This window comes from Ischnura elegans, chromosome 2 (genome assembly GCF_921293095.1).
Source record: "Ischnura elegans chromosome 2, ioIscEleg1.1, whole genome shotgun sequence".
NCBI lineage: Eukaryota > Metazoa > Arthropoda > Insecta > Odonata > Coenagrionidae > Ischnura > Ischnura elegans.
The window spans coordinates 32,049,895-32,066,146 of record NC_060247.1 but is presented as its reverse complement, the minus strand read 5'-3'; the positions used below and the strand labels follow the sequence as shown (position 1 = coordinate 32,066,146).

Genomic DNA, 16,252 nt, shown 5'->3' with positions numbered 1-16,252 from the left:
TCTTCTGAAATTGCTCCAAAAAATAAACTTTCATTCATATACTAGTCGGTTTTTCAAATTAATTGTACATTTTTTTCACAGTATTCCAGCCAGGCAAAATAAAGTATGTATATAATAAATTTTATTAAATAATGATCATTGCACACTCACCTAGGCCCATGAGAGTACAGTGTGAAGCAGCTATATATGAAGCACACAAGTCCAACAATGGACGCAGGAATAAGCATATGGGTATAGAATCCCAGCCAAGCAAAATAGAGGGCAATTTTCACACCAAAATATTCCTTGATATGATCTAGAGGTTGATATTGCAGGCAATTCTTCACTGACGCCCATTCTTTGTAAAGGGTATGCCGCCAACTTACAGGAGACCGAAAATCACCCTAGAAGAAAAATTATTTCTACGGAATGAAAACAAACATTAACAATGAGGTCAGCTTAAGCACAGAGGAAATTGGAAGCTGCCCATAGAATGGTAAAGGACCACTTGAATAAATAAAGTGCAAGATGTATGTACTATCATATGGGACAAGGATGGAAATATTTTGAAAGAAAACTTTGATTAGATTTATTTTTTTTAATTATTTTATCTACTTACTGACAAGGAATGTTTTAAGATTACTTTGACGTCTCCTCTAGCATTGAAAAATAATGTAAGCAGCAAGAAAAACTATTGATTAATTTATAAGATTCTTTAAGTAATTTTAAGTTAAGAAAAATGTTATTCACGACCTTCAAATGTATGCTTCATATTGCAAATGCACAATTATTGCGATTGTCTCACATGCGGTTGAGAACAGCCCATGGGAACTGGAAATTTCATCGCACTCAGGCATGTTTGCCCCGTGACTAATCAAGGTCAAAATGGAGAGAAAGGTATTTGCAGAAATGAAGGCTAGGGGGGAAGTGGAAACAGAGACGAAAGAAGCAGAGATTGTATGAGTCATAGCCTGGCAGCTGCTAGGATGTACAGCCCAAGAACCATAGCTTAATGATGCCACGAACGCGCTAGCTGTATTTACGGGAACTCCATTTTCCTGTTTTCCAAGCTTCGCAGTGCGTGATCACACTCTGAGATCAAGGATCCGCATCCTGCAGCAGTTGCAACCCAGGCAACTTTTGTGAGAGGAGACTACGTAATGTGATGCCTGACGTCTATTGTTTCCGACATGGCACAGTGGTTTTGAAGCATTCGAGCAAACCACTTTCCTGTATCCATGATCACGCAGCCGAGGATGCATGGCTTTCGAAACCAAGTATTCTATGGAGCAGTAAGACTACAAGATTAATCATGTTATTGCCACTAAAAATATCGCAGCAAGGTAAAGAAATCTCTCAATGAGTCCGGGAAGCACTCTAAAATAACAGAATAATTGCATATATAATAATAATAATATACATTCTTTGATTTACTTAAATTATGAACATTACAAGAAATTAAAGTGAAAGTTATGATTATCCATGTTTTCTGATAATTTGTGCAGCCACTCCCCATCATTAGCCTGGATAAGCGGGAGTATGCTGTAGTTTCCTTCTTAATGATATTATGGACCTTTCTGAGAATAAAAACTACCATGCAACCTCCATAAAAAACGACAACTCGCTATAGCGAATTGTCGTTTTACCGGAGGTGGAGCAAATAATAGCCAATATACCTATTGCGAACAGTTAAATAGGAACAGGAGTGGTGCGGCGACAGATAAATTTATATCCGATAGTAAAACGTAATATATAAACGTAAGCATAGATCCAGACGAAAGGCGATGATTTTTTGCATCACTAAATTTCCTTACTTAAACAACAACTAACCGTTCAAACAATTTATAAGCGCCGTACTGAATAAAAATCATGCAAAGCATTGCATTGACAATCATTATGCCAATGCACAACCGACGAAGCCAATCTTCTATGAATTAGAGAATTTACGTGATCATTCTATTATTTTGGTATTTTCCACTGAAAATTCAAAAATTAACAGATAAAACTGTATCGCGGTTATTTAATGCCTCAAATGCTTCCACTGGTGTATGCTTATTGTTCCTGTATGTTACGCAGCAGTTAATATATCAGAGGCAGCAATAGAAATGAGGTATCGCAATTGTCTCTGCAGACAAAAACGGTGGAAGGTTGTATAACTGCCTTGGAAGACTTTTTCTATCATATAATGTAATATCTTCATTAACTATGGTAAAAATTTTGCTACGCGTGCAAAATGATGGGATTAAAATTGCCGTTGTTAAAAAATAAGTTCCTTTTTGAGTGTTAAGCTCGCGACGTATTTGAAATAATACACTGAGTTTGGCACGGCACTGCAATAAAAACTATTTGAAGTAAAATTGGTTATACAAGAAAAGATATTAACGTGATACTATTTCACAAAAAAATGTAACGCAGATATTATGCTGATGTCACTTCAGTAAAACAAAGCAAGATACAAGAAACAGCGACGAATATAACTGACATGGGTAATATTTGCGACAAAGAAACGGAAAGGCATAGTACGCATCTGATGGACCCTAAGGCCAAAAAAAAAACTTAAGAGTATGAATTTATCAATTTAACATTCTCAAAAATGACTGAGAAACATGAAAAAGGAATTCAGAATTTTTTAAATTAAATAAACTAAAAGCGCAGCATCAGCTCTTTATATATGCCCTCTGTGGCCGCGCCGAATGCATACGACATGGTGCCAAACAAGAGTTAGTTGTTCTCTGAGTTCTTCCAGCGGCCACCAGAGGATGCTCAGCCATCCGGGTGATGGAAGAAAGCACCAGAACAACTCCGACCACTGATGCGAATTGTTCACCCTTGTGAATAGTACATTGTGATCGTGACTATTACTTGTAACCGCAACAGAGAATAAATACGTCCATCTGGACAATTCACGCTGAGTGTCATTGTATCGTACATCCTACTCCATAGCTAAGGCGCACTACCTACCTCTAAAAGTATCATTGCAAGATATACCTCGTACCGCAAGGGTTTTGTTGAGTAGGTTGTAAAAGAGTTCCGTTTCATCTATGTTATTTCACGGGGGGAATACTTCTTAAGATACTTAGGATCCGAGTCTTATCTTCCACGACTTCGGGTTTACACCGCAGACATCACCAGCAATTATGACAGGATATTACCCTTTGGTGCTTTGAATTAGTATAACCAACCTTTCGAACTCTTGAAGTTCTCGATTCGCAATCTATCCCTGAAATACTCCGCTCTAGGGTTAGGAATAGCCCCTTTCTCAGAAGTTCCCGCAGATTGAAGTGGGCAAAACCAACTGAACAAAGCTCCTTCTAACTCTTCATGGTCTCCATTCCTTAGGTGCTTTTGTTTTTTTTATTGAGATGAGCGAATAGGAAGATAAACTATTTACGCCACTCTCATATTAATCTACTACATATTTTTATTTTCTTGCTTAGACGTATTTAGCCATGGTGTCTACCATCAAATGCTTACTATGCATGTAACTCACGGACGTGCAGGTATGCTGCCGACTGCTTTCTGCCGCCCGAGGAACAAAAGAAGATCAAGCATTCGCGAATGTTTATGCTATAATATTTTTAACCAATAGGTATATTGGCAAAATGAACTACTTCTTTATCGATCGACAGTTTACTACATGAATTTGAGACTAAGCACTCCATATTAACTTCATTTCTTACAGATCACAAGAAATTAGAGAGATTAGGAACTCTTGGTGAAGGTTTTCCAGCGATGAAAACTCTCGCTATGGCGAGTGCAAGCATCAAAAGGGCCTCGTAAAAACGAATTTTTTTAACATGCTTATTATGGGGTCAAATGACGGTGCCTCAGCTATCTCTCGTAATGGCGGGGGTCTCACAATAGCCCGTTCTCGCTTTAACGAGGTTCCACTGTATTATGTACACAAAAAAATCATATATATGCCATCATATTTCATTTTCTATCAATTAAATCACTTAAATATGTTTTATACAGTTTACGGATGTACCCAGCCTACTATCTATTGCTTCCCATTGTTTTTAGACATTTGCTAGCCACTATTTCTAAGGGAAAAATGACCTCAAAAAAGTGACCAGCAAGGGCCATATAATATTGGGCAACAGCCAATATATTAAGCATGCTACACCTCAAAACTCCAAAAAAAAAGCAGTACACAATAATCTGAGAGAGATTTAACCAAGAAACAGTCACATGCATTATCCAAAATTTTAAACAATATGGTTTCAACCAGTCTTGTCAGTTTTAATAGCATACATAGAGTGCAATATTGAATCATAGTCAAATCTGTGCAAGTTTAAATCATTGCAGTGATTTGAAGATTCTTGAAACTGCGACATGTTTGAATGTTAGTTCTCCATGACATGAATTCAATGATGGGTCCACACACTCTTCACTGTGGGGATTTTTTGATATGACGACAGTTTCACTAGTTCTCTACCTAGCATCTTCCGGTCAAATGCTAGTGAGAGACCGTTTGGTTGATTTATGTAGGACTCTAATACCAATTCCTCAAGTCCTCGAGCAAACCTGGATATGACATCCTGTTCAATGAGGCAACAATCACAGCCAAAGAGGGGCAAAAATATCAAAGGTTAATCTAAGAAGTCATGAAAAATACTTAAAACACCCACGACATTAATCAAGAGGACACCTCACCCCTACAGCTTGTGGAAGAGGATTCTCTGAAAAAAAATCAAAACTACCAATCATTTTCCGGCGAGAGGAATTGCCACTAGGGCCTTATATGAGTCAATCAACCCACTTGCCAATATTTGACCTGAAGACACCGGGTGGAAAACCAGCAAAACTGTCATCATATCAAAAAGTCCACAGTTATACCTAAGAAAATGGATTCATCACAGCTACATGTTTTTCCTTAGAGAGATCATAAGGGATTTCTTTTTCTACACTATGCACACAAACTGGAGTTTTCACGTCTGAAAATGTCAAACCTGCAGGCAAAAATCCTGGCAGTTGCATAAGCTAGGAACCATTTTTCAGGAGGATAACCTAATATGAATACACTCGTCAATGCATGGTTCAGTTTTCTCGAATAAGGCCACAAGTCAGTGATTATTCCATCAAAGTGCATGCTCTCCACCTGTTTCTCAGTCAAAAAGGCAGCAAAGGTTATGCCCTTAACTGGGGGACCACTTTAAGCCGAACAGGGAGACAGTTTAGGGTGAATTTAAGCAAAATGTAAGTTTCTCAATCAGAATTTTCACAAATAAATACATTACAAGTGTGGATACATGTATACAAATTTCACTAATACATAGTTGGCCAGGATTGATGGGAAAATTATTGATCAAAGAACACAAGCAATAGAAAGAACAGAGGAGTCTATATGCTAGCTTGAATTATACAAACTATTCAAAGAACATATGTTAAACTAATTGAAATGATATGTAATCAACTGTCCACTTTCCACCACAAAAAGCAAACCTTGATATTTTCCTTGACCTTTCTATTCCTACAGCCTCCACTCACGGATTATAGAATATCATATGCATGACTGCATTTTCATAGTTTTCTTTTCATGCATCATCGAATAAATACTTACATCATGAAGAGGGTATGCAGCACAATAAGCCCCCTCAGTAATAAGACGCCTAATTCCAAAAGCATAGGGATCACTCTTTTTGGTGGAGAAAATCTTCCTATCTAAAATGAACTGCACAATTCTGGAACGAATACCAGGGCTGAAGAAATCCTCAGATTCGGTGTCAAACCTAAAACGTGAAAAATTCAACAAAAACATACACTGAGTTATTCATATCACAATGGCACACTTAAGTGCTGTAATAGATAAAAGCAATAGTCAATAAATAGGCTAAATATTTATTGGAGGAATAGATAATTCAAAACGTATGATAGGCACGTTTCATACATGGATAGGCTTAGACTGTTTTCATATGCATTTTCACCCTTATTGTTTTTTCAGCTCAAATTACCCCACATGTAAACAGCCAGATAGCCTGATTCAGCTAAATTCCCTTATTCAAGTGCACCAAATATGGCAGCATACTTCCAGCTTAAATTTTTTTGTTCCTTAAGAACAAACAGTGCCATTCTGAACCCATTAACGCCTGAATAAATCTTTTTCTCAAATTGTTCAAAATTTATCATAACGATGGCTAATTATAATAATAATGGCTAAAATTGAAAAACACATATCTCAAAAATAGCAATTTTTCAGGAGAGCAAATAAAAGATTTATTTTTTTAATTGCATGTAATTTTAATTGAAATTAAAAACCAAAAATACATAAAACTGCAAAAGATGCATACCTTTGCAAACAAAGAGTTGATTTTTGCTTGAATTTTATTTTTTATTAACAGTATTAGCAGCACATATTAACTCAGACCGGCAAAATTTTGAGATACGTGTTGTTAGAACTTAGCCATCGATTTGGTAACAATAGGGTAGTTTCCTTCATCAAAGAAAACGAAAGGCATTGATTGCGATTCGTTACCCACCATTAGTGTATTCAAAATATGCAAATTATTTCATTTTAGAAATACTGGTTTAGACGAATGGCAATGGTCCATTTTTATCCTCATTTGAAAAGGGGCAGATTGGCGCCCATGCGATGCCACTCCACGTGACGTCACAGGGACCTAGTTTCTATTCGAGAAGATAGGAGTTATGCATCGTCTGAGGTTACCAATGCATGCATGAGGCGTAGAGCTCAGGGAAACATGTCTTAATAATCACCTATTAAAACTGGCTAAGGTCAGAAAGTTTTCTTCATTTGATAAGGTATTAATAATCCTTATTTAAGCCAAGCGCTACCAGCCAGCAGGGTACTCAGCTACCCGCTAGCAGCCTGCGTCGTATCAGCGTTAAGCCTCGCCTCAAGGTCACCTCACTGGGTGGCAGCGGGAACCAGAAATATGTCACACGGAGATATTTCCCGGCATTCATACTTACGCGTCGCATTTTCGCGCGCTTGAAAATTTTCACATTTCATTTAATCACGAAAAATAGCTATCCGTCATTTAAAAATCTAAAAGCGTGAAATACGTACTCCAGGAGTAATAATCTTTCGATTTAGGCAATAAAATAATAATAGGAAACCACCCTATTATGAACCTTTGAAATGAATTATAACATTTTTCTTTTAAAAACGTTATTATTTATGTTAAACATCAATGGGTGACATTTGGCATCGCTAGGCATTAAAGGAGCTTTGGGCCCTGATAAGTATTCTACAAGTTTAATTCAAAAATCAAAAAATGCAAAGTAATGCATTCAGTTGCCCTTTGCCATCACTAGGCACTAATGGATTAATGGGCTGTTTATCGCTCAGCTCATATTTAAAAATTTCCAGCAGTAAGTTATTCACGTATGAATCTCTAAATTCCATCCTCTACTAATTACTTGGATAGTTCACTGGATTTTACAAATGACCAATTGTGATTTATTTAGAGCACAGATATCATTAGCATTTTTCATGTTTTTTCCCCCAAATCTAAGTCCAAAGAGCATAACCTCCACTGCTTCCTCAATGGCAAAAGAGAATGGATGCAGAAGTGAACAGTGAATGAATCACTGGAGCTGGCTCAAGTGCAAGAGTAGGGAATAATTTTTGGGGAAAAAGAAGGAAAATAGGAAATATGAGAGAAATTTTTGGCAAGAGAATTAAACAGAAAGTTTCAAGGATATTAACTAAGGATTATGTAACACACCAGTATTTACATGATCAGCACATATTATGCTAGGGGTAGGCAAGCTGCCAGTACTAAGTCTCCCACTTTTATGAGGAAGACCATGTAAAACATCTGAATTTCTCTCATCAAGGATTTTTCCTGAGAATAATGAGCCAAAAAAATGAATCTCATTCTCTCCCACACATGTAGCAGTAGCACGAACTTTGTTGGGGTACTTTTTTCTCCCATGGAATATATACCATTGAAATTCGTGCAATGAAGTGGCACCAAGCACTTGAGGAAGTAGAAAAACAAAATAAACTCTTCTTTTGAGAAAATCACTTACAAATATTCCTTGTCCCTGCTGTATATGGCAGTAAAACGCTGGGGCAAAGGAGGAAATATTTCTGGATCTACCATAAACTTGCTTTTTAAATAGGAGGCCATAGAATCAATTCCTCCAGTAATTGATTTAGTTCTTTCTTGCACTTCATGCAAACCAGGAATCTATTACGAAAAGAAAAAGTCTTATCAATACATTTTATACATGAAGGTTCACTGCTTTTCATCCCTCAATTACAATCATAATTATCAGATTTTATTCAAAGCATAAATATGCCACAAGTAGCATTAAAAATAGGAAAATCTTTGATGATATTGTTACAGCAGCAGTATATGAATACTTGCCAAAGATAGAATAGCACCTGATATTTTAATAAAAGCCATTTAATTGATGGTATACCAGAAAATTTGGCTGTCAAAGCTTGATTTCATTACACAGAGTATTCAAAAATAGCACAATACAAACTGTTGATTTATGCGATAAAATTGGAAACCTTAAGCTGCCACCCCAGGCAAAATTGAAAGGCTTGCATAGGGTTTGGGAAAAGCTTGAGAAAAAATATTGCTTGCATGTCTTGCAAAAAGCTCACCGACACCGAATTTTATAATGCTTTGGTGGGAAATGGAAATACATAATTGTTTACTGCATTGGAAAACACTAGCTATTTCCTTGACAAAGGACTTAAGAATGTAAGTGTTTTAGTATAATGAATATCCTGAAAATCGCCAGTATCAATCTTTGTCAGAAAGAAATATGATATTGTAAACAATAATAACTTCCTATTATTCATTTCATGTAGATGTAGATCTAAATTGTTAATACTCAGTAATGCCGTTCAAGTCATTCCACGTAAACTTAATGTAGAGTGGCAGAAAAAATTAACGCAAAGCTCATTGGCGTTCGAAAGCGGCCAGTTCAGGAACCACTTGTCTTCCAAGATTTTCCCACATAATGCTCTCTTAAAACTGGGAATTTTAAAAGCTATTTAGCTCCTTATACTTGGGAAATAACCATATCCCTTGACAAAGCACAAAAGATCCAGCTATGAATTCTTCCCCATATTCTCCGAAGCATGCTTTACCCACGACTCACTCAGAATGGAGTACACATACTCTCCTCGGGAAATCTGTGGACACACCCGGCATATTGGGAATTGAGACTGCCTGAGAGCACCTGATATTCTACATGCACTCTTCTGGTGTTCATTTTATTACGGCCCTGAGAAATCTTTCCTGTTCCAATAGGCTCAGTCATTCTTGGGGTCGAGGAATTGTCAACACCTTATAAATATTAAAACTTGTCAGACTTGCTCACGAAAATTATTTCTATGTATATTTCCATTGGTGCAGTGGGTAAAGTATCATGCTATGAATCAGGGGTTTAATCTCAGTGACTGATGGTTTGATGCTGCACACACACTGTGAACATTTTTCTGTTCTTAACCCTTTCGCTGCTGTTCAATCTCCGGAAACCTTCTCCTCACATGCGGCGAAAATGTTAAAATGCATTTCCTGGGCCCATGGAGCAGGTACTTCCAGGATGGGTGTGGTATACCCTCCGAAGGGTCGCTAATCCGGGACCCTTTCCTCGACGAACTCACCCTTGCAGGACCGTCTCATCGGCCCTACCAGCGGGGGGCCCTACCTCCGGAAAAGTGACCGCTTTGAATGCAATTTGAAAATCAATCAATTAATCCGATCATCACAATATGATTGTTCTCATCGCTCTCCTGCCAATCAAGCAATCAATTACGTCTTTGAACCGTGTTTCTGCGATAAAAAATAACGATTTTGTTAACTTTGCAACAAAACGTGGCTGCGGACCACCGGAAAATGGCCATTATATCAAAGTTAACAAAATCGTTATTTTTCATCGCAGAAACACGGTTCAAAGACGTACTTGATTGCTTGATTGGCAGGAGTGCGATGAAAACAATCATTTTGTGATGATCGGATTGATTGATTGATTTTCAAATTGCATTCAGAGCGGTCACTTTTCCGGAGGTAGGGCCCCCGCTGGTAGGGCCGATGAGACGGTCCTGCGTGGGTGAGTTCGTCGAGGAAAGGGTCGCGGATTAGTGGGTCTCTTCGAAGTGGTTCGGCGTAAGGGCTGAACACATGGCAGGGAGGAAGAAAAAGTACGTCCACCGCAGTCTGCCGTGCGGACGTACTAGGTACGTCCACAGCAGTGAAAGGGTTAAAACTTTGCAAACTAACAGAAGGTCCAGAGGATGTTGCACGGCTATTGAATTCTCATGTGCTTATTTATTTGTTGAAATTCAACAACTATATTGCATAACCATTTGGGTGGTTAACTGTAAAATGAATTTTTATTACCTTTTCCAGTCATCCAGCCCTGCTTCAAAACCCCTAAAATTAGCAGCATGCGCGATTTCCATTTCCAGCAAGTCATTTACTGTTTGCTACATTTTGGTTCATAACTAAGTCTTTTGAATGAATAACAACAAATATCTATACCATTTTAGTGGATTTTATAAATTAGTATGCAAATTAACATAACTGTTTTACAACAGCATTTATGATACGAAATTCCAATGCATAATTGAGCTCTATTCTATTCATAAACCTACATTTAGTGTTAAAAGTCATTCTTAGCTCAAAGTGGGGATAAAATAAGCAGCAGAAAATGCCAAAAATCAAATATTTCTATGACTTCAAACTAACATTAGTTTCATGGTAATGATGAAATATTTTTTTAATGTGTGCATAATGGAAGGAAGGAAAAGGATGACCTTAACAAAATATATGGAACAGGTAAAGAAGTATGTGGAAAAGAAGAAATACGTAGGTGTGAAAAGATAAGCTGATAGGAGAATTGAGTGGAGAGCTGCATCAAAGCAATCACAGGATTGTTGACCAGTGATGATGATGATGATGATGATGTTGATGCGTGTGTGATGCACCTTTTGCCAGATTATTCAATAGCAAGCCTAAAATTCTGTTAGCTCATTCATTTGCTAAATGTATCTTATGAAATCCATATACAGACACCCAAAATTTCCCAGTTGAAAACTACTGATTTTGGGCAGCTTGATATTCTGCCTTCACTCAGCTCTGCAGAACTTAGGAGGTATTTTCCCTTGGAAGGAGAAAGGAGGAGTAGGCTGTGACACATCGCACATGCAGCTAATGTTAGGAGCCTCAAAGCAGGACTGGACGATGCGGAAAAGGTAGTGAAACTCACTCAACAGTCTACTGCCCAAATGGTTGGTTATGCAATAGAGTAGTTGAATTTCAACATATATATAAGGGTGTAAGAATTCTATACCCAGGCAACATCCTCTGGACCTTCTGATAGGTTTTGCAAAGTTTTAAGATCAGAAAAATATCTAGTGTGTGTGCAGCATCAAATCATCCGTACTGAGACTTGACCTGTGGGACTCTGATTCGAAGCATGATACTTTACCCACTACACCACCGGAACGATTGTGCCCCCAGGCAGTCTCAATGCCCAATATGTTGGATGTGTCCACAGATATCCCACCAAGAGTAAACTCCATTCTTGGTGAGTCGTGGGATAAGCATACTTTGGAGAATATGGGGAAGAATACAAAGCTGGATACGTGGAAATGGTAGTCAAAATTCACTCCATAATCAACTGCCCAAATGGTTATGCAATATAGTGGTTGAATTTCAACAAATAAATAAGTGCGTAAGAATTTAATAGCCATGCAACTTCATATGGACCTTGTGGTAGGTATTTCGAAGTTTTACGATCGGAAAAATGTTTAAAGTGTGTGTGTGTGCTGCATCAAGTCATCTGTCACTGGGACTTGATCCGTGGAACCTCTGATTTGAAGCATGATACTTTACCCACTTTAGGATTCGTAGCTGGATCTTTTGCCCCTTGTCATAATGCGACGGGCATGATTATTTCCCCGGTATAAGGGATATATTGCTTTTAAAACTCCCGGCTGTATGAGAGCATTACGAGGGCAAAATTTTGGAAGACAAGTACATAGTTCCTGAACTGGCCGCTCTCAGACGCCAACGAGCTTTGCGTTAATTTTTTCCGCCACTGTACATACTTAGCAGCAGTATCAAATGGAGAATTATCTCTTCACAAGGGGTTTCACTACATTGAGAATTGTACATACAAACCTATTTCCTTCCTTTTATGAACTGCCCTAAGCTTCATCGTATAAACTTTTTGGGCCTTCTAAAAAATATTGTATACCCCAGTGCCTTTTTCACTACTACAGAGATAATATCCCTCTTTCATTACACCCCTATCTTAAACCACATTCCCTCAATTGCTACTATTTCTCAGAAGAATATACAGCATTCCCATACATGCTGCTGATTTTCTATACATAGTGTTGCCTAGCAGCTTCATTGGTGAAGTCACTCCATAAAGTATTCCAGGAAAGCAATGTAATTTTAGAAAAGTAATCAAGAAAAATCATTCGTACAGCAGAGAATAAAATATATGAGTGAAAAGAATTGGAAAATGAGAGAAAGGTAGAAAAGCCACATAGAAAGACCTCAGAAAGCAACTATGTTCAGAAAGCAGAAAGCAAAAACTTGGATTTATGGTACAAAATACTGTAGCCATCAACATAAGCTGTAAGCAGATTCAATATGCAAGTAAAAATTTGGATTTGATATGTGATGGCATTTTACAGGTTTATCTCCTATACAGCTAACTGAAATGCTAATTTTAGTCTATACAATATTACCTTTAAGTTCAAGCACCTAAAGTAATTAGGTAGGACTTACATCAGTAGATGAACCATCACTCATGACATCTTGAAGTTTCGAAACACTTCCCAAAGTTTTTAGCACTGCAAATCAATTATTAGCCTCCCACGATCAGGAGGCTGGCCACATCCATCCAAACCCTTACACCAATTTGCTGTAAAAAGCAGCACAAAAACTCAGAGCTGCCTAAAAGGCTACCAAAAATGTAATAAAAAGTAGGACCAAAAAGGACAAAAACAATATGACATTGTGAAAAATTATTCCATCATTAAAACTTCATGCCAACGGAACAATGAACTGAAATGTGTACAAGGAGTGTACTTGACAGACAAAAAAATATGAGTGGACATAAATTATATAAATGCTATAAAAGCCATGCAGAAAAGCAATGAGCCAAATTACCATTCCAGTTACAACTCCAATCCATGAAGTAATAAATCCAAAATAGGTGATATTAAAAAATTCAATCAATTAGTGAAAAATAACTCATGAATCATAAAACAGACATTAGTATCAATGAGATAAAAAGGAACACAACCAAACCAGGTTAATGTATTATGCATGACTGCTTTCATTGAATGGAGCAGAATTAGTTGAAAATTAGCAAATTAACTTAAAGGTGCTTAGCACCATTGTCTCGTAAAGAAATTTGATACAAACATCTATTGCATGCCATAAAGCACATAATTCCCAAAACATCACCAGTTCATATATTTATTGTGTACCATAAATGTAAGATCAAAGGTATACATATATATTTTCAAAGCAAATAGTCACTTAGACAAAGAGTTAGTATGCACAACATGCACCTTAAATACTGCCTAATAGGCAGTACCGACTCAAATGATTTGCCACCAGGATATAACCTTATACCTTCTCAGTTAGATACATTGTAGCTGTATGAAAAGGATTTCTCCTTCCAGATTTTATGTCAGTGTGCGGAACCTGAGAATAAAAAACAATCATAAGTAACAGCACAAAATTTCAAGGATACTTTAGCTAGAAAGTCATACCATAGAACTTAAAAACTACATCTTTTTCAATAGAGTTGTTGAAAGATGTTATTCTTTTCTGCCCAACAACTCCATATTTTAACCTTTTGTACTAAGATTTTTTCACTCTCTAAACCAATAGTCCCCTCAGGATTTTTTAAAAAATATCCTGAATTAAAGAGTGGTGTGTAGTGTGATACTCAAACTGGCAAGTTGTTAAGGGGGGATTAGAATTTTTAATCAAAAATTAACTTTGCTTTATTTTGCAGACTCGTCTCCTACGCAGAATTTTTTGGCCATATTATGTATCTCTTTAGATGTTAGGCATTGTATTTTTGTGACTTGGTCAACATCCCCATTTTGACAACATGACATGCAATTAGGGTGACCAGATGTCCGGATTAATCCAAACATGTCCTCCTTTTCAGATGTTCCTCCAGTATCCATGCAATGCTTTTAAGAATCACAAAATGTCCTCCTTTTTTGGAAGTCATGATACATAGTAAATCTGTTAATAGCCGTACACAACTTCTCCAAATTTCTTAATACTTTCTTAACACTATCGTTACTATGAACAACGTTATTAAGAAGTCCTCGTTATTACGAAGCAAATCGTTGGCCCGACGAAAAGGCCTAACCAATCATAGTAAAAGAAACGTTATTACGAAATTTTCGTTGTTACGAAATTACGAACCTCAGTCTCCGTCCCGGCGGTTACAAAATGAACTTTATTATGAAGTTCTTCGAAAAAGCGATGGTATTTAGGTGGATATACCCCACGCTACGTTATCATCATTGATCTACGTTTATGTTCTCTTCTTTTACTGTGCCCAAGAGCGTCAATTATGGTTCTATCTTCAGAAGGAGATACTTCAATATACACGCAACATCATAAAACAAGCTTCATTCCTGTGGAATTATGGTGACCCACTCATTAATGCTTGTAAATAGGACGTACAGTTAGTCCTCTTCCGACGCACATTAGATTTACGAACTCTCAGAGGTACGAACATTCGAAAAATTCAAGTATGCCCAATATTTCAAATTTGGCGCCTTTAGCTTGCCGATGCGACACGACGTGGCGTAGAGGAAGGAACTCGCACTTTGGCCATAATCTGAACAAAGTAGCATTTTATCTGTTGCGAAGTCAGGAACTGTTCAGCGTTTCGTCAATTCTTTCTTCCTGCAGACGGCGATTTTTTTTCGGCTCCGGCTACGTTGCAAGCTAGTTCAGTTCGTCACAATCCTGAGTTAACGCACGATTGTGATGCGGTGTTGCATTATGCAGGATAACGACTCTCCTCGATGCCTTGTATCGGTTTATCAACTTACGATCATGGTCTCGGAACGCATCTTCTTCGTACGTCGAGGACTTACGCATAATTTAATCGCGTATATGATGACTCGAATTTGAAGATTATAAGTGAGGGAGATTGAATAGACAAGAAATTTTGACACAGTGTTTTTTTTTCGATGATTCCTAAAAGAAACGTTCATATGAGCTTCGTTATTGCGAACTTCCGGTTTTTCGGTCCCGTGAACTTTGTAATAGCGAAAGTCTACTGCATTTCTTCAGCACACCAGGGCACACTACATATGCAGAAAGGGTATTTTCTCTAATTTCATCTCAGTAGGCAAGCTCTGTAAAAAAACAAGATTTTCTCCATAATTTTATATGCCAAGTAAAAAAGTTTAAATAACAAGTTGATAAACTGCATGATTGACCAATATATCACATTAAATTAGGAAGCCACTGGGTCTTTCTCCAGGTTTTGCTTTTAAAAAATTCACCAATTTTAACCAGTCTGAGTCTAATCTATTCTTTTTTGGCAGATTTGATTTTGAAGGGCCCCAAAAAATATGCTTTGAGCACAGTTTACATACTACATAGCATCAGGATCAATAGTGAAATTCCCCCCCAACTTCTGATGACATCATCCGTTAATTTGTAGTAACTTTGTGAGTCAGTTCAAAATATATTCTGTATTCCACTATGTGGCTTAAATTGTTTCTTTAATTGACGACTTATTCGTATGCTTCACTGTCACAGTTCTTATTCATCAACAATAAAATGCTCAACACGCAAGAAAGAGACACCATAGATAAACTGAGCTGTGAGTTAACGCAAATTTGCAATGCAGTGCTGCATTCTTCAGGATAACCACACTTTCGATGCCTTGATAGGTTCATCAACTTGTGAACAAGCTCTTCGAACTCATCTTGCTCGTACTTCAAATAATTACTGTAAATGTCGCGTTTTCGGGCGCTTTTGAAAATTTTCACTTTTCATTTAATCGCAAAAAATAGATATCGTCATTTAAAAATCTAGAAGCGTGAAATGCTTACTCCAGGAGTAATAACCTTTCGATTTAGGCAATTAAAATATAATAGGAAACCACACGATTCCTTATTGAAAAAAGATATGGCCAAATTGTAACTAGCCTAGTTGAATACTCTTGTAAAGAAATCAAACTATATGGAGTTACGCAGCAAAATACAAGTGATGTGGCAAACTAAGAATCGAAAATAGATCCAAGTAAATCAAATTTAATTGACAGAGCTAAT

The 16,252-nt window shown here is 37.3% G+C and overlaps 1 protein-coding gene across 2 annotated transcripts in view; it reads right to left on the bottom strand.

Moving 5' to 3' along the window:
* The window catches only part of LOC124153556 (anoctamin-1-like), a 43,347-nt gene that overhangs the window by 17,855 nt on the left and 9,240 nt on the right, over nt 1–16,252 (bottom strand). Inside the window, exons 3-6 of one of the 2 annotated variants that reach the window (XM_046526789.1) lie at nt 13,569–13,640; nt 7,978–8,138; nt 5,543–5,711; nt 151–383 (exon numbers count right to left, since the gene is read on the bottom strand). In XM_046526789.1, coding sequence (XP_046382745.1) covers nt 151–383; nt 5,543–5,711; nt 7,978–8,138; nt 13,569–13,640 — 635 coding nt within the window. Of the gene's footprint in view, nt 1–150; nt 384–5,542; nt 5,712–7,977; nt 8,139–12,713; nt 12,804–13,568; nt 13,641–16,252 lie in introns of those variants that run through there. The other variant, XM_046526790.1, reaches the window with a different exon arrangement.